This window comes from Melospiza melodia, chromosome 15, assembly GCF_035770615.1.
Source record: "Melospiza melodia melodia isolate bMelMel2 chromosome 15, bMelMel2.pri, whole genome shotgun sequence".
Taxonomy (NCBI): Eukaryota; Metazoa; Chordata; class Aves; order Passeriformes; family Passerellidae; genus Melospiza; species Melospiza melodia.
The window spans coordinates 3,352,727-3,371,002 of NC_086208.1; the positions used below are offsets into that span (position 1 = coordinate 3,352,727).

Genomic DNA, 18,276 nt, shown 5'->3' on the forward strand with positions numbered 1-18,276 from the left:
TGAGGATCACTCCAGCATGCTGCCCTCCACCTGCCCCATGGTTCTTCCATTGTGCTCCTGCAGCACCACGACATTCCTGCTGCTTCTCCCAAGGAGTCCTCGCAGAGGTTTTCTTGCTACAAACTGGAGTAAGCTGCTAGCAGCACATTAAAGGCTGTTTCTCAGCATGGGTCTGGCAAATACTCAGCCTCACACTGCCCCTTTCCCCAGCTGTGCACAGGGGAAGGTGTGCAGGAGCTCATAGATAGAAGTTACTACTAGTTATATGTACCAAACACAGATGAATTACTTATTGCTACCATCAAACCTGATAATGAGCCCTATTTTTATAAAATCTAATCAGTGGCTACAATAGATACACGTTCCAGAGCATTCCTTAACTACAGATTCAGCTACACAGCAGAGTAAGAGCCCTCCCCCCCTTTCTGAACCCTGCACACATTTTAGTTCTGAAGCACCTTTGCAGCCCCAATCCCTTGAAGTGCAATGATTCCTTGGTTTGAGTGTAATGTCCCCTGACAGCCCCCGCCCAGTGTCCATCCACGGGGAGAAGGGAATGCCACCAGGGTGAGGGTGCTGCCAGCTCTGCCCTGTGCCGCTCCTTGGGGCGCACACACAGAGAGATGCGACAAAGCTTTAAAGACATCCACAACCCCCCTGAGACCCCTGAGATCCAGCCCTGGGCCTTGCACCCTGTGGGCTTCATGTCCGGAGAGGGAGGAGAGGAGAAAGGCAGGAGCGTGGAGCGGGGCGGGCTGTGCTGCTGGTCCTTCCTGCACTCCTCCTCCAGCAGCAGCAGCAGCAGCAGCAGCGGGGCCGGGCGGCTCAGCGGCGGCGCGGGGCGCACTTACCGTCGGGAACTTCGTCCGGCCGCTTCCGCTTCTCGTAGATGACGATGATGACCACCAGGATGACGATCTCTGCCAGGATGCCTAGAAAGGGCCACAGCGGGGCCAGGTGGCTGCGCACGCGCAGGATGGTGGTGACCGACACGGAGCCCACCTGGTTGGTGGCGTTGCACTGGTACTCGCCGGGGTCCTCGTTGATCTGCAGGTTTGTGATGCTCAGCTCGGTGTAGTTCTCTTTGTTGGAAATGAAGAACCTGCCCGAGGAGTTGTTGATGTCCTGGCAAAGGGACAGGGGTGGGAAATGGCGACAGCTTTAAGGTCTTTGTGGCACAGGAACAGGAGATTTGAGGGAGGAGCCCAGGCCTGGTGTTTGTCTCTCCGAACACCACAAACAGAACCCTGCACTCAGGGCTCTGATCACTGCCAGCACTGAGCCACTCCTTAACACCTCCAGCTCACACTCAGCAGGGAACACTCATCCCATCCTGTATGTGCTTCACATTTTGGCTCCATCCATCCAACCCATGCAGCAACAGGAAACAGCTGGGCTGGAGGGGTTGCAAATTCCAGCTCCTCTCTGCTATTCCCACTGCTGGTCACATTTTCCTGCTCACCACATCACTGGCTACACAGAACAAACAGATCACCCAAGCTCTAACAGGGATCGCTGCCACCTCCTCATATTAAGTCTTGTGAGCTCAACCAGTAAAACTTGGAGGAATTTATAACCCAGTGTGGTTTTAAATCACATTTCTAAGTTAGTTTTGCAGTTTGCAGCAAGTTCCAGAAAACGGTTTCAGGGTAAGTTCTTACATTTGCCCAGCAGTGCAGTGAGCAATTTTTTTCACAATAATAAAACTATCAATTTTATATTTATATTTTTATATATTGATCTTGATATATAAAAATCAATTTTATATTCACCCATCCATCCTCACTGCTGTCAAAAACACCCACGTTCACTCACCCTTTGGAGGGACTGCACACTGAGCAGTCACAAAGCTCCTTTACCAGCCCATCCCCAGCCCCAGGGTGCTGCTCTCCTCCCTCTCACGGGGTCTGAGCAGGGTTCCTGGCCCCATTCCTCACCTCAAACACGCCATTGACCTTCTTGCGCCACACCCACTCGGGATGGGGGAAGCCCACGGACTTGCAGTACATCAGGGCCTCCTGGCCCTCGTTTTTGTTCTCACTCCTCTTGTGCCCAGTGATGTCAGGAACGGCTACGAGACAACAGAGCAGCTTGTAAGTACAAACAGGCTTCTTTCACTCACCTGCACACAAATCCCTCCTGCTCCCTGGAAGCTGGGCTTTGCCACCCCGAGGGGATGTCAGGGATGAAGTGTGTGTGTGTGTGTGTGTGTGTGTGTGTGTGCGTGTGTGTGTGTGTGTGCCTAGGAGCAGCCCTAACCTGTGCTCTGTGTGTGTCCCACAGCCCTAACCCCTGTGCCCTGTGTGTGACCCTGGGAGCAGTCCTAACCCTGTGCTCTGTGTGTGTCCCTCAGCATAGCCCTAACCCCTGTGCCCTGTGTGTGTCCCTGAGCACAGCCCTAACCCGTGTGCTGTGTGGGTGTCCCTCAGCCCTAACCCCTGTGCCCTGTGTCCCTCAGCACAGCTCTAACCCCTGTGCCCTGTGTGTGTCCCTCAGCATAGCCCTAACCCCTGTGCAGTGTGTGTCCCTCAGCCCCAACCCTGTGCTCTGTGTGTCCCTCAGCTCTAACCCCTGTGTCCTGTGTGTGTCCCCTGTGCTCTGTGTGTGTCCCTCAGCACAGCTCTAACCCCTGTGTGTCCCTGGGAGCAGCTCTAACCCCTGTGTGTCCCTCAGCACAGCCCTAACCCCTGTGTGTCCCTGGGAGCAGCTCTAACCCCTGTGTGTCCCTGGGAGCAGCTCTAACCCCTGTGTGTCCCTCAGCACAGCTCTAACCCCTGTGTGTCCCTCGGAGCAGCCCTAAGCCCCCCCTGAGCTTAGGCTGGCTCAGGGCAGTGCCTGGGCTGACCCCTGGCCCAGCAGATGGCCCCAGGCTGCAGGGCCCACCTTTAAAGCTGCAGCTCCTAATTACAGCACACGTGGCTGGATGTGTGATGGCAGCTCTGAGCTGTTAATCCAGCCCAGGCCAGCCTGGCTGCTCCAGGAGACTGGAATTTCCTCCAGGAGACTCCCCTGCTCCACCAGCACATTCCCTGCAGGTGCACACAGAGCCAGCAATTCCAGCTGCAGGCTGAGATCATGAGGGGAATTTCTCAAAGGGAACAAAAGCTCTCGTGCCAGCAGACAGCAGCTGAGCCTGCTCTCCCCAAAATTGCAGCAGCAATCTTTGGGAAATGCCTGGCAAGCTGTTCTGCTTCCTACTGTGCTGTGTCAAAGGGCTTTGGGTGCAGGGAGCATCCCGTGCCTCAGATCCTTTTTGGAGTGTAGCAGCATTATCCAAATGAGATTGTGAAGCACAGCAAACCCAGGGCTGTAGGAAAGCCTGGGCTCCAGCTCCTGCTGGTGTGTGTTCACCTGGGCAGGCACACAGGAGAGGCCCCAGGCATCCTCCAAGTGCCCATGGGAATTCCAGCAGCATTTCCAGCCCAGCATTTCCAAGCCAGCATTTCCAGCCCAGCACTTCCTGGCCTTTGCAGGAGTCCTGACCAGAGGATGAAGCCCAGCCAGATGCCAGCACTTTAATTCCAAGATGATGCCAAAACCACTACACCATCATAGGTAAGAACAGGCCAAGAATAAACCCAAGGGGTTTATTTAAGAAAACTGACACTCAAAATGTGGCACAGACATCCTTTATGAAAAATCCTTTCCTCAGGATTTTTCCTCCTGAGAAGCTGAGAGGCCTCAGGAACAAAATGTAAACATTGATTATCTGCTGCTGTGGGATGCAACAGGGGGATCTTTGATTGGTCTCATGTGGTTGCTTTTAATTAATGGCCAATCACAGTTCAGCTGTTTCAGACTCTCTGGTCAGTCACAAGATTTTATCATCATTCCTTTTCCTCGCTCACTTTCTGATGAAATCCTTTCTTCTATTCTTTCAGTAGAGTTTTAATACATCATTTTCTTTTAATAGAATATATATCATAAAATAATAAATCAGCCTTCTGAAACATGGAGACAAGATTCTCATCTCTCCCCTCATCCTGGCACCCCTGCAAACACCACCACCCAAAATGCATCTTTCCACATCAGACATAAAAATCCCCTGAGAGACATAAAATAAAACCTGACCTGCACGAAGGCACCAGATCCAAACAACCCCCTGGTCTTGCACAGAAAGGAGCTGGAGGAAGCTGGGAGGAGCACTCCCCACCTGCCAGGGGCAGAACACCTGGAGCAGATGGAGCTGCTGAGCTGAATTCATGTCCCCGGGCAGGAAATCACTCAGCCCTGGGGCTGGCAGTGCTGTGCTGCTGCAGGACCCAGGCACTGCAGAGCACCTGTCCCCAGCCTGGAAAATGGAATTTATCCCAAATAATGAGGGCTCCAGAGGGGACTGTCACCTGGGGACATACTGAGAGGTGCCACCACTTCCCTGCTGGGCCTGGGACCTTCTTAAAGCAGGAGCTGGGTGAGCCCCCTGTGGCTTTTGCTTCCTGGAGGAGGCCAAGGAGGGATCTCCTCCAGCCCAGCGGTGACAAGGACACGATCCCAGAGCTGGCACTGCTGGAATGCCACCAGGGCTGCAAGCTGGCAACATTCCCATGAGGAGCAGCAGTGGCACTCAGCAGCTCGAGGCTGCTGGCTTCCAGTGCCACCCTGAGCAGGGCTGAGCTGGAAAAGGGGACAGGGACAGCAGTCCCAGCTGGCCCAGTTTGTGTGAGGCTGCTGGCAGGGAGGGAAGGGACAGGAAAGGACAGGGAACATTTTCTGGGACACCTCCACTCCTGCTGCAGGGGGACACAATGACACTGCAGAAGGAGAGGCCAGCTCCCAGGGTGCTCCCAGGGTGCTCCCAGGGAGATGCCAGCAGAGCAGCAGTGCCCAGAATACCTCAGCTCCTCCCTGGCTCTGCTGGGCCAGGGCTATTCCTGGAGCACCAGGGGCTCTGTGCACTGCTGGGTTTCAGTGCCACCAGCAGACACCAACCAGCATTTTCTGTCCCAGACAGTGCAGGAAGCAGTGCCCTGCTGGCCCCACACCCCTGCAGCCCCAGCTTTAGCAAAGCTTCCCTGGGAAGCTTTTCAAGCCAGGACTGCTCCTTGCACCACCCTGCTCTGTGCCAGCCAAAGCCCAGGGTTGATTCCTTAGGTTTATTTTTTCTGTTCTGTGTTGGTGTGCAGCTTTAGCTTTATATTCAGTGTTCCTGGGATCTTTCACAGGACAGTGGATACAAAACAATCCTGTTCTAGCTGGACACTCAAGGACTGGAGACTCTTCAAACTTCAGGCCCAAAGCATGAACAATGTGAAAAGAGGAGGGTGGGCAAGCAAGCAAGGAGGATGAAACTTCATCATTTGAAGCTGTTAATTGGACAGTTAACTCCTACATGCAAATGGACTGAAACTTATAAAAATGTGAGATCTCATGAACAAGCCCTGCTTTGCTTCTATCTTGGAGCCATCTGGGCACTGCCAGGGTGTGCCCTTTGGGGGCACTTCAGTAAATCTCCACTTTATTCCCCTTAACTCCATCCAGCCTCTGCTCCAGCTCATCAGGGTGAGGCAAGTTTAGGCGGGAAGGATTTGGATTTCAGCTCCCTCTGCTCTGTCTCTGCTGATCACCAGCACCAGCAGAATGCCCCTGGCAAAGGGAGCTTTGGATTCCTGAAAAATCCTCAAGGTGGGCTGGAAACACCTCACAAAGAGCAATAGGAAGGAGAGTTAATTTAAATTAACTGCTATAAAACAAAGGGAAAATAAAAATAGACATTCAGGCATGCTTGACATGAGAGGAATACTAACCAGCATAGTTTTGATAGTTTTAAACCTAAACACAGGAGGAAAGGGGTTTGTGGCAGGGTGACCATGGGGCTCCCAACAGCACAGAACTCAGTGTGCAGCAGCTTTCTGAAGGGTTTGGGGGTCACACAGCCAGGAAAATTCATCTCCTCATGTACAGGAGGCATTCAGCCCTTCCAAGCTCTTTACCACTGAAAAGGAGAGGGAAATTTAAATGTGTGACACCTCCAAACCGTGGCCCAGTTCCCTTCAAGTTTCTCATTAATAGACAAAATTAAAGCAAGGGCAAAGCACCTAAAAATATTCCTGCACTGAGGGGTGACCTGAACAGGGCTCTGGAAAGTTTCTTTTTCTGGTTATGACTCCAACCCCTGTCTCCCTGTGGAGCTTGAAGGCACCAGGAGAAGGGGGAATGTGAGAGGATTTTTGTGGGCTCAGAGAGTGCCCAACTGAATTTATTCCTGGTAGAGAGGAGCCAGGCTGCAGCAGAGGTTTGCTGAGACAGCCAGGAACTGAGGCCCAGGCTGTTCCCCAGGAACAGGAAGGTGCAAAGGGAGCAGGAGGAATCCCTTGATGAGGCAGGGGCAGAAAGGCCTGGCAGGAAGGGCAATTCCAAAGGTCCTTCCAGCAGCTGTTTCCTCTCCCCTGCTCCCAAGATCCTGGAGGACCAGGGGCACTGCACAGCTCTCCAGGGCTGCAGTGCATTGCCTGGGGTTCTTTTCATGCTCAGGCCTCCAGAGCTGCCCACCAGCACTGCAGGGATGGCCCAGGTGGAAATGCAGCAATCAAGGATCCCCTTCCAGGGGGCAGGAGGGGTGCCCTGGCCTGGCCTGGCAGCTCCAGCAAAACCACCCCACCAAAATCACCCCCAGCCTGCTCCAGTGCCAAGGAAAAGGAGACACGAGATCCCTGCTCCAAGGGGCTCTTTCCCTACACCCAGCATTTGCTGCATTCCCTAAGTCCAGCATTTCACTAAACCCAGCATTTCCCTACACCCAGCATTTGCTGCATTCCCCAAACCCAGTGCTTCCCTAAACCCAGCATTTCCTGGATTCCCTAAACCCAGTGTTTCCCTAAACCCAGCATTTGCTGCATTCCCTAAACCCAGAATTTGCTGGATTCCCTAAATCCAGAATTTGCTGGATTCCCTAAACCCAGCATTTGCTGACTCCCTAAATCCAGCATTTCCCTAAATCCAGCATTTGCTGCATTCCCTAAACCCAGCATTTCCCTAAACCCAGCATTTGCTGCATTCCCTAAACCCAGCATTTCCATGAATACAGCAGTTGCTGCATTCCCTAAACCCAGCATTTGCTGCATTCCCCAAATCCAGCATTTCCTTACAGCCAGCACTTGCTCAGCCCCAGGTTTGCAGCTCAGGGCTGCCCTCACAGCTCTGGGGAGCTGAGCAGGAACAAAGCCCCCCCAGAAGTCCAGCAGAGCTGGCTGGGGGAGTCCAGCTTGGAATGAATTCCCAGGAATGGCACCAAATGCTTCCATTAAACCCTGAATTCCCAACTGCTCTCACACCTCTGCCCTAAGGATTTTTTTGGGAAAAAATCCCAGAATGGTTTTGGTGAAGGGACCTAAAACCCATCCAGTGCCACCCCTGCCATGTGCAGGGACACTTCCCAGTGTGCCAGGCTGCTCCAGGGCCATTGCAGGGCCATGGCAGGGACAGGAGGCACAGCACACCATGGCAGTGGCCCTGCATGCCCTGGCTGCCTTGCCACAGGCTCTGGGGAAGCTGTTCACAAGCTGTCAGAAAATCCCTATTTTTGGAGCACTTTGGCATTCAGCAGCCTCCTTCCCCTGTGCATCAGCAGTGAGAACTGCACCCTAATTACAATCAGCATAATTACAATTAACTCTGAGTGTAATTGCTCCAGCACCAACAGGAGCCATGCAGGTAAATATGAGATCACAGGTGTGATGGGCACCCAGGTGGAGTCACTGTCCCCACATCTGCTCCAAGTGCAGTCCCCATTTGCTGTCCCCACTTTCCCAGGAGGGTATTTAGGTGTAAATTACCTGTGGGAAGTGAGTAGGATCAGTTCTCCTTGCATTCAATCACAGGAATTGCCATTTCCTCCCCCAGAGTGAGCTCCCAGCTCCCTGCCAGGCTCTGCTGGTGGCCCTGCCTGGCACAGCAGCAGCCAAGCCCCGTGGCAAACATGCCAAGGGCCCTGCAGGGACCATCAGAGCTGCCTGAGCTCTTGCTCCACTCCCAAAGTTGCATTTCCCCTCTCCAGGAGTGGTTTGTCACCTAAAGCAGCCCAGAGGAGCCAAGAGGAGCTTTACATTTTAATTAACATCAGGAGATTCAGCAATTAGAGCAAAAGGGCAGGATGGGATAAAAAATCCCCAAGACAAGGAAAAGGAGGAAAATGGAACCTCTCCAGCTGTGTACCCTGAACACCCAGCCCAGCTCCTCAGGGGGGTGAATTCCCTTTCCCACAGACTGATGGATCCTCAGCTGGATCCAGGGCCTGCCAAATTCCACACAAATTCCCAACCTCAGCCTCCTGCAGCCCTGTGGGAATTCCCTGGGAATTCCCTGACACCAGCACTGCTCTGTGGCTCCCTACAGCCACACTTGTGGCAAACCTTGCCCATTGTGCAGCTTTTATTCCTAATCTCAGACTCCAGGAGGTGCCCACAAACCCATGGCTGCTCCCATCTCTGAGCTCCTGCCCTGGATGTGTGCCAGCCTTTCCCTGGAAATCAGAGCTTTTATCCATGACAACAAATCATTATTTCTGCTATGAAGCCAGGCACGGTGAGGAGGCCTTTGCTGTGTTGTGGGGCTGCTGAGGGAGGCAGGGAGTGCCAGGGGAGGGGACAAGGGGACAGTGAGGGTCCCAGCAGTACCTCTGACCTCGATGGTGGCGTTGGCCACGGGCGAGCCGGAGAACACGAACACACACAGGTACTCCCCTGACTCCTCTGCTCGGGCCTTCAGGATCCTGCAGGGACAGCACACACAGCTAATTAACACCCCTTAATTGCACCCGCTAATTGTGGGTGCAACCAGAGCACGCCCACCCTCCCCAGCACACATTAAGGCAAGTTTCTGCCCCTAGAAGACTCCTTTTTTATTGATTTATTTGTATTAATTATTCCCATTAAAATGATTCCTTTTTAATAATTATTTTATTTATTATTAAATCTTTTATTTATTATTAATTGTTTTATTTATCAATAATTATTGTATTTATTATTCTTCCCTTTTTTTATGAATTCTTTTTCAATCAAGCAAAAGAGCCCCTGCAGAAGAACACAAACCCTGCAATAAAATAATTTCATGACCCCTGGAAACTGCTGAGACACATGGAAAAAGCTGCTCACTTCAGGCTGAGTGCTGACAGCATTTACACACCCAAACTCCAGTTACAAAGTGAATAATTTCAGATAAGGAACTCTGCAATGGCAGAGCAGCTCAGCAGCACGCTGAGCACCTGCAGCCACGCCCAGAGCGAGGAGGGGAAGGACAAGGGGGAGCTCTGTGATCTCCCCAGCTCTGGTTGCCATCAATCATTCAGGAGCTGCAAACTGACACAGCTCAGGGCTCACAGGAGCTCCCTGCAGCTGGAGCAGCCACCCCGAGCTGGATGAAGGGTTAGGAGAGGTTCACCCCACTGCAGGATTTTTAATGGAAACAGTTGAATCTCTAAATTCTGGAGTTTTCTGGATGATAAAAGTAGCCAGCTCTGAACTCCAAGCACCAAAAACATCTGACAGCAAAACAAAGTGACTGAAAAAACAAGAACCTGAGAGCTTAAGGGAAATAAATAATGAACCAATACAAAATATAAATAAATGGGGGAGGGAAACACCCTCTGTTAACCACAGCTATGCTGCTGCTGCTTTTCACTGAGAAAACCTGGAATTCCTGGATTTAAAATGTAACCAAAGCAAAACCAAAGAGCAGAGAGAGCCTGAACTGCAGCAGCAGCAAAGCAGCCCAGGAGTGCTCAGGAATTCAGGATCTGCTCTGCAAATGGAACCTGGGATTTCTCCTGCTGTGCCTGGGACTGCTGGGAGTCCCCCCATTCCCTGGGGACAGGGGACTGTGGTGTTGTCCCACTTCACTCCTGCCTTCCCCAGCAGTGCCTAAATCCTCCTTTACAGAGGAATTTGGAAGGAAAAATCCAGCCTGGCTTGGAACAGCCTCAGCCTGGCCCTTGCTGGGCAATACTGGGCAATTCCCAGGAACCCTGAGCACCACTCCCACTTAGGGAAGCAGAGCCCCCACAGCTCAGGCCCAGGGCTGAACACTGCATTGAGGAGGGGCAGGAAGGAATTATGGAAGGAAATGAAACTCGGTTTTTAGTTGCAAAATTAACAAGGTAATTCAAAGTGAGCTAAAGGGGAAAATGAAAGGACAAATCATTAATCAGGATCAAACATCCAACTTACAAAATGCTGTGGATGAGAGGCTGCTTTGCTAAGGCCATGGAAACCTGAACATCCCCTAATCAGCATAATTACAATTAAATATCCCCTAATATAGCCTAATTCTGTTTCAGTGAAGCAGGGGGAAAAGGGCCCCTCTACAGACAGAAAACAGCTGGAACCAAGTTGTCAGTAGGGGTTAAAATGTCCCTAAAGAACTCTTCAGCCTGGCTTAGCATGGAGCTGGAAATTGGGTTTGCTGTGCATCAAGGGGGAGAAGGGATGGAAACAAAAAACAGGGCAGGAAAATCACAGAGGGAACAGACTCTGAGGGCATCACTGAGGGAGCTGCACGGGATCCACCAGCTCCAGCCAAGGGCTGGGATCATCCCACAACCACCAAATCATGACCAAACCACCCCACCCACACCTAGGAACACCTCAGGAACAGCATCCCAGCCCATTCCAGCTGGGATTTCAGGCTCCAGAATGATGTGCAACAGCAAACCCACCCATGAACCCTGGAGAAGAGCTCTGAATTGACAGAGTTTTACTTCAGCCACCACTGTGAGAACACCAGGTGTGCCCAGCTCCTCTGGCTCAGCCCAGGCCACCCACACCTCAGGAATACCATTCCCAGCCCATTCTCATCTCATTCCAGCTGGGATTCTGGGCTCTGGGAGGATGTGCAGCAACAGACCCATCCATGAACCCTGGAGAAGAACTCTGAACTCACAGAGTTTGACTGAGCCACCACTGTGGGACTACCAGAAGTGCCCCTGTCCTCTGGCTCAGCCCAGCACCCACACCTCAGCAACACCTCAGCAACACCATCCCTGCCCTCCCCAGGGCACAAACACCATCCCTGTCCATTCCCATTTCTCATTCCAGCTGGGATTTTGGGTTCTGAGAGGATGTGCATCAACATACTGAGACAGAGTAAAGATCCATTCTGAATTAGGTGAAGTGTCTAAGAGAGGTGAAAAGTCTGTGAGGCCAAAGCTGAAGGAAGAACTCGCATGCGGAGACAGCAAGGAGACAGAGAAAGAAAAACAGAAAAGACCACAAGGTCGATTTGCCCCCGACTTAGAAATTCCTTTGATAAAGAAGAACTGGTGCTAAATGTCACACAGAATGAATATGTATGAACTTATTGTGAAACTGTATGCATATGTATTTGGATAAAAGAAGACCCGAGGTCTTCAGAGGTTCGCATGCCTTGTTGGGGGACTTGCATCCGGCGTGCGTCGTAAATAAACATACCGGGCTTTACAACTTTTATAAAGTTGTGAGGTTTCTTCTTTTCTTCGCAAAACAATACCCACCCATAAGCCCTGGGGAAGAGCTCTGAACTGGCTGAGCCACCACGGTGTGCCCAGCAGGAGCGCCCCTGTCCCCAGCCCAGCACCCACCTGTACTCGGTGGTGTTGGAGGCTTTCCTGGTGCCCGGGATCTCCTCTCCGTTCTTCACCCAGTAGCTGGCAGCCAGGGGGCTGGGGCTGCTGGTCAGGTTGCACTGCAGCGTGACGGCCACGCCGGCCACGTGCAGCACCACGTCCTCGCTGGCGTTGATCCGCGGCTCTGCAAGGCAGGGACAGCGTCAGGGCCGGCCCTGGGGACGGTGCCAGCTACTCTACGTGGTGGCACAGGGGGCGGGAGGGGAGGGCACCACACGGGGGATGGCACTGCGGGACACACGGAGGAAGCACAACCAAAGCACAGAGCTCGGAGCTGGCGGCGGCGCTGCTGGGGAGAGACAGGAGGGGTTAATGTTCACTGGGAATCCCACACTGCAGGGACGCCAGGGACACACTCCCTGCTTCCCACACCAACTCCTGGCGCTGCACGTGAGGCTTCAGTTACTCCTCCAGAGGTTTCTTGCTGGCTGGCACTTGGTTCTTATCACTTTTCCACCTTATCACTCCCCTAAAGGTGCCTGTGCTCAGCTGGGGTTGGTCTCTCCAGGCAGCACTGACAGAACCACAGCACGCAGTCTCGAGCTGCACCAGAGGAAATTTAGGCTGGATACCAGGAAAAAGTTTTTTACAGAGAGAGTGATAAACTTCTGGAATGTTCTGCCCAGGGAGGAGGTGGAGTCATCATCCCTGGATGTGTTTAACACAGCCTGGATGTGGCACCCGGTGTTGAGGCTGGGCTGGACTCGACGGTCTTGAAGGTCTCTTCCAACCTGGTGTTTCTGTCAATTCTTCTCCTTGAGGTTTCAAACAAACCCATTTTTATATGAACAGCACTCAAATTTAGGCTTCTCAGTAATATTCTGCATATTGCCTGCCCAAAGGCTGCTGTGGCCCCAGGTGCAGCCAGGAGATTCCACAGGGCACAACTTCCCTGGGAAGGCAGAGGCTGAGGGAGAACAGCTGAGAGCAGCACCCAAATCTGCCAGCGAAATGTGAGGATACACAGCAGGCTAACATCAGACTGCAAGTGCTTTGTGTCTGAGGTAACCTTGAGCACAAACATTTACAAAGAACAAAACCAGCCCCGGTGCATGAGCAGAGCCCAGGAGTTCTGCTGGCTGCTCTGGGGCTGTTCCACTGCACAGCCCCAGCTGGCAACAGCAAATTCCCATTCCTGAGGGCACAGCCTTTCAGAAGGGCTAAAATCAGTGAGGGCACTGTGCTGCTGTTTGGGACCCACGCTGCCCTCAGCCCCTGCAGGTGCTGCTGCTCCCCAGCACACACAGCTGCCTCATTCTCAGCCACAGAAATTGCTTCCCAAACCTGGCAAAAAGACCTTTCTGCTGCAGGGTCTGAACCATTCTGTGAAAAACCACCTCGCACAGGATGGGAAGGTTTAAAAATGGCACAATTCTTGCTGTTAGTTTAAAAAAAAAAAAAAAAAGGTTTTTAGGGTCAGCTTGGCCTGCAGGCCAGCCCAGAGGCTCTGTGTGTGGAAATGCTGCTGTGTGCCCTGCCTGGGATGAATTCCTGGCTGATTCCAGAGGTGCAGCTCCAGCTGCTCCTTCCTCCCTCCCCTCTGGCTGCAGGAGGCTGAGGAAGCAGCACAGACATCTCCCTGATTTCTGCAAGTCATCCAAGGAATTTGGATTCTGGAAACTCTGCCATGCCTTGTGGCAACAGTTTGGGATATGAATTTATGATCCATGGAGCCTCTGGAATGCAGGTTATGAAACACAAGGAGAGAACAGAAAATCCCAATTTTGTGTCAGAACCATCCCAGCTTTCCACACAGGGAAGGAACATCCCTGAATCCTGTGGCACCTTTTGTGTTTGGATTTTTAATATAATCCTTAGATTAGTGTCCAGGGAGGAAAAATATCCATCCTCTGACAACCTGCAGCATTCCAGTCCTGGATACCCTTCTTGGAAATCCAGCTCTTTAAATCATTCTTTAACTGCAGAAACACTGCAGTTGCTGTTTGTGTGATTCAATTTTCACTCTGTTTCTGCCTCATTTCTCCCACACTGGTTATTTTATCCTTTCCAGGATTGTTTGGGCCCAAAATTGTTGTGTTATTCTCATATCATGCACCATTCCTGGCCCGCCCTGTGTGCTTTTCCACCCCCAAAAAGCTCATCTGCATTCCCACAAAAACACTGACAGAGCTCTGGGAATATTTTTGGAGTGTGTCTGAAATAGTAACTCAGTGACTGACCTGCAACCTTTTCAGTTTTAGTTTAGCACAACTGAAGGCAGCTGTAAAGTCTCATTTCCAGCTTCACCTGCATTTATGTTACTTTGATTTGGTTATTAAAAAAGCAAATTGATGGATCAGTCTCCTGATTTAATTGAAGGAGACAAACTGCAACTGGAATACTGGGACAGCAGCAGCAAAGGAGGATGCTCACCTAGAAAATCACTTTTTACACAGCACTTCAAGTGCCCATTTTATGTAAGCTCAGCTTTTACAGTTAAAACCCAAGCAAAGCAACTAAAAAAAAAAAAAACCCAGCAAGTGAAATTCTGGTTCCAAACGCAGAAGGAGGTGGAAGGCAGATGGTGGCTCCTGGGTGCCAGATTTTCAGAAGCAAGCTGATCTCTGCAGAGGCCAGGACAGAGCTCTGGGGGGCTTTGGTGTCACAGCAGGGCAGCAGCTGCAAACCCCAACTCCACTGAGCCACACGATTCCCATTTCCAACACAAACTGAATGGAGCAGCTGAGGCCACCTGGGCAGGCTCAGGGAAGGGGCTCCACTTCCAGGGACACCTTGGGAGCTTCATCCCTGTTTTCCTCCTCTTCCTCCAGCAGGCTCGGACAGGAGCTCATGTCCACGGGCTCCTCCTCCCAGCAGGAGCAGCTCGGCTGTCCCAGCACAGGGGAAGGCACTCAGGGTTTATTCCTTATTGCCCTGCACAGCAGAGCCCCAAACCAGTGGGATCCCACAGAGCAGGGCCCCAAACCAGTGTGATCCCACAGAGCAGGGCCCAGAGCAGTGTGATCCCACAGAGCAGGGCCCCACAGCAGTGTGATCCCACAGAGCAGGGCCCAGAGCAGTGTGATCCCACAGAGCAGGGCCCCACAGCAGTGTGATCCCACAGAGCAGGCCCCACAGCAGTGGGATCCCACAGAGCAGTGTGATCCCACAGAGCAGTGTGATCCCACAGGGCAGGGCCCCAGAGCAGTGTGATCCCACAGAGCAGGGCCCCAAACCAGTGTGATCCCACAGGGCAGGGCCCCAAACCAGTGTGATCCCATAGAGCAGGGCCCCAAACCAGGGGGATCCCACAGGGCAGGGCCCCACAGCAGTGGGATCCCACAGAGCAGTGTGATCCCACAGAGCAGGGCCCCGCAGCAATGGGATCCCACAGAGCAGGGCCCCAGAGCAGTGGGATCCCACAGAGCAGTGTGATCCCACAGAGCAGGGCCCCAAACCAGTGTGATCCCACAGAGCAGGGCCCCAGAGCAGTGGGATCCCACAGAGCAGGGCCCCAGAGCAGTGTGATCCCACAGAGCAGTGTGATCCCACAGAGCAGGGCCCCAGAGCAGTGGGATCCCACCCAAGGCACTCAGGAGGCAGCTCCCAGCCAGCAGCAGCAGCTGGAACAGCCTGGGAGGGCAGGAGAGGCTGAAGTGCAGTCCCTGCAGCAGCTCAGGGGCCTGGGGGAAGGAAGCCCCTGCCCTGTGCTCCCAAAGGCTGGCTCTGCACACCAGCAGCATTGGAAATCCCCCAGAGCTGCTCTGGAGTGTGCCATTCATATTCTCTGAACATGATCCCTTCTCCCAGGGTTTTTCTCCTGAAAGGCAGAGAGAGGCCTCAGAGACAAGGAAAGCAATTCTTATCTCATTTGCTTCTCCTGCGCTGTGCTCATGGAATGTGTTTGGAGATTGTTCACCCACAGGTGATTGTTCCATTGCATTCTGCTGGGAGTTGTTTTCACTCTTTGGCCAAGCTGTGTCAGGACTCTGGAAAGAGTCAGGAGTTTTCATTTTATCTTTTCTGTATTCGTTAATATAATATAGTATAATAAAATAATAAATTAACCTTCTGATAAGATGGAGTCCTCCTCATCATTCCTTCCCTCTTGGTGGATCTGTATTTACAACTCTGGAGCCCTGGGGCTCTCTCCAGCACCCAGCCCTCCCTAGCAGACACATTTCCAGGATCATTCCCAGCATGGCAGAGGGGCTGCTGGAGGCCATGCAAGCATTCCAGCCCTTTGGGAGCCCAAAGGACACGGGAGGGGCAGGGGGGGCTGGGGCTGAGCAGCTCCAGCTCAGGGACCCGCTGTCACTGCAGCCACCCCACAGCTCTGGGTCACAGCCATTCCTCCACGTGCACCAAGGCTGCTCCATTCCCACAGGGGGGGTCTCTGATCCAGCAGTGCCCACAGCAGCACCAGGCTTTGGGGACAGCTCTAGGGGGGATTTTTCAAGGTACCCAAATGAAAAAATCAAGATACAAAATAGAGTTTTGTATGCGGTAGGGCATTAAAGGGTTATTTGTGCACAGAGCACAGGAGCAAGACCACACTTTTGCTCTGCTCTTCTGTCAGCTGAGGGCACTGAGAAACCACCCAAAACAAGTTCTCCTGTACCTGCACACTGCAGATTTAATTCCCTCCACCTGAAACTCAGCTGCCATTTCCTTAGGCAAATGCCAGTTTTACATCTGGCTCAAAATTCTTCCCTATAGAATCTGATTGTATGAACTCCCAAAAAAGCAGAGTGAAGGCAGGGAAGCCTTGCCACAAGCAAGAACAAAAAGCAATTCTGGGCCAAGCACAGCCTCTGCTCCCAGAGCTCTGCTGCTGCCCTGGATGGAGTCACTGAGCTCAGGTTTGGGCTCAGCACTGGCAGGATGTTCCCCCTGCTCCCACAGGCTGCATCAGGAATGGCTGCACCTCCTCAGTGCTGCTGCATCAGAGAACTCCTTAGGAACATGCTGCTGGCCAGGAAGGAAAAGAGACACCAAGAAAAATCCAAACACGAAAGGTCACGTGGAACTGAAAGGGAAGGATTTATCCAGAAGCAGATATGTAACCAAAACCAGGTGAGGAGGCATTCCCAGAAATTCCAAGAGAACAGAAGAAATCAAAATAAAACAGTTAGAGCTGGGAAAAGAACATGGAAATAAATCAAAGAGCAAGGCACTGGTGGAGAAGCCAGGGAGGCTGGAAACCTCCTACAAAACTAAAGGGAGGAGGGGACAAACACAATCCGACAGCGGGCTGGTGTCACACGGGAGCTCTAGCACACATCCCGAGGTTTTCCCAAGTGCTCTGTCCTAAGGAGAAGAGACACGGGTGGCACACGGGGTCAGCACTACAGGCCAGGAGGAGGAGGAGGAGGAGCAGCCCGCGCGTCGGGAGGACAGGACAGGGTGCGGCAGAGGGTGGGGACACGGGGGCGGGGTCACCAGACTGCCTCTAGACACTACAGTGCCACTACTGGGGGCCGGACTCACTCTGCAGGACGCTTATAGTAGCCTGGGCTCGAATCCACGTAATGGAGGGATTTTGCCTCAAGTCATTCCTCCTGGGATCGTTGCTGGCCCTGCACTCGTAAGTCCCAGAGTCTTCCAAGGTAAGGCGGGTTACTCTCAGCACACTCACCCCATTGGCCCCGTAGGCAGTGTTAATGGTGACACGGCGCTTCCGAGCGCCATCCCACAGCTGTTTGAAAGCCTCTGCCCGGTTGACTTCCGCATACCACCACTGGATCTCTGGAGTGGGGTTCCCAACCACATCACAGTACAGTTCAAAGGCGTCCCCCGTGAGCTTAGTTTCTGACATGGGCGACTTGACAAACCCGGCTGCAGGGAGGGGCAGCAGAAACGCAGTGACAGAGCGGCAGAAAACAACAGAGCTCGCACACAACACAGCAGCGGGGCAGAAAACACAGTTAGAGACATGGCATCGGCAGTGACACGGCTGGGGACACCCAGGGCATCGGCAGTGACACGGCTGGGGACACCCAAGGCAGCTGGGGGACACCCACAGCATCAGCAGTGACATACCCAGGGCATCGGCAGTGACACGGCTGGGGGACATCCATAGCATTGGCAATTATATACCCAGGGCATCACCAGTGACACAGCTTGGGGACACCCAGGGCAGCCTGGGGACACCCACAGCACCGGCAGTGACACACCCAGGGCATCGGCAGTGACACAGCTTGGGGACACCCAAGGCAGCCTGGGGACACCCACAGCACCGGCAGTGACACAGCTGGGGGACATCCATAGCATTGGCAATGACATAACCAGGGCATCACCAGTGACACAGCTTGGGGACACCCACGGCATCAGCAGTGACATACCCAGGGCATCGGCAGTGACACGGCTGGGGACACCCGGGGCATCGGCAGTGACACGGCTGGGGGACATCCATAGCATTGGCAATTACATACCCAGGGCATCACCAGTGACACAGCTTGGGGACAGCCAGGGCACTGGCAGTGACACACCCAGGACATCACCAGTGACACGGCTGGGGGACACCCAAGGCAGCTTGGGGACACCCACGGCATCGGCAGTGACACGGCTGGGGGACATCCATGGCATTGGCAATGACATACCCAGGGCATCACCACTCACACGGCTTGGGGACACCCAGAGCACCAGCAGTGACACGGCTTGGGGACACCCACAGCACTGGCAGTAACAGATCCACAGCATCGGCAGTGACACAGCTGGGGAACACCCAGGGCACCAGCAGT

General features: G+C 53.0%; 1 protein-coding gene across 2 annotated transcripts in view; it reads right to left on the reverse strand.

The window, feature by feature from the left end:
* NPTN (neuroplastin) overlaps positions 1-17,624 on the reverse strand; it is a 26,197-nt gene extending 8,573 nt beyond the window's left edge. For both annotated transcript variants that reach the window (XM_063169397.1, XM_063169396.1), the window contains exons 1-5: positions 17,024-17,624; positions 11,549-11,717; positions 8,613-8,707; positions 1,938-2,071; positions 852-1,125 (exon numbers count right to left, since the gene is read on the reverse strand). In XM_063169397.1, coding sequence (XP_063025467.1) covers positions 852-1,125; positions 1,938-2,071; positions 8,613-8,707; positions 11,549-11,717; positions 17,024-17,618 — 1,267 coding nt within the window. In that variant the 5' untranslated portion in view covers positions 17,619-17,624. The remainder of the gene's footprint in view (positions 1-851; positions 1,126-1,937; positions 2,072-8,612; positions 8,708-11,548; positions 11,718-17,023) is intronic.
* Positions 17,625-18,276: the final 652 nt, after the last annotated feature.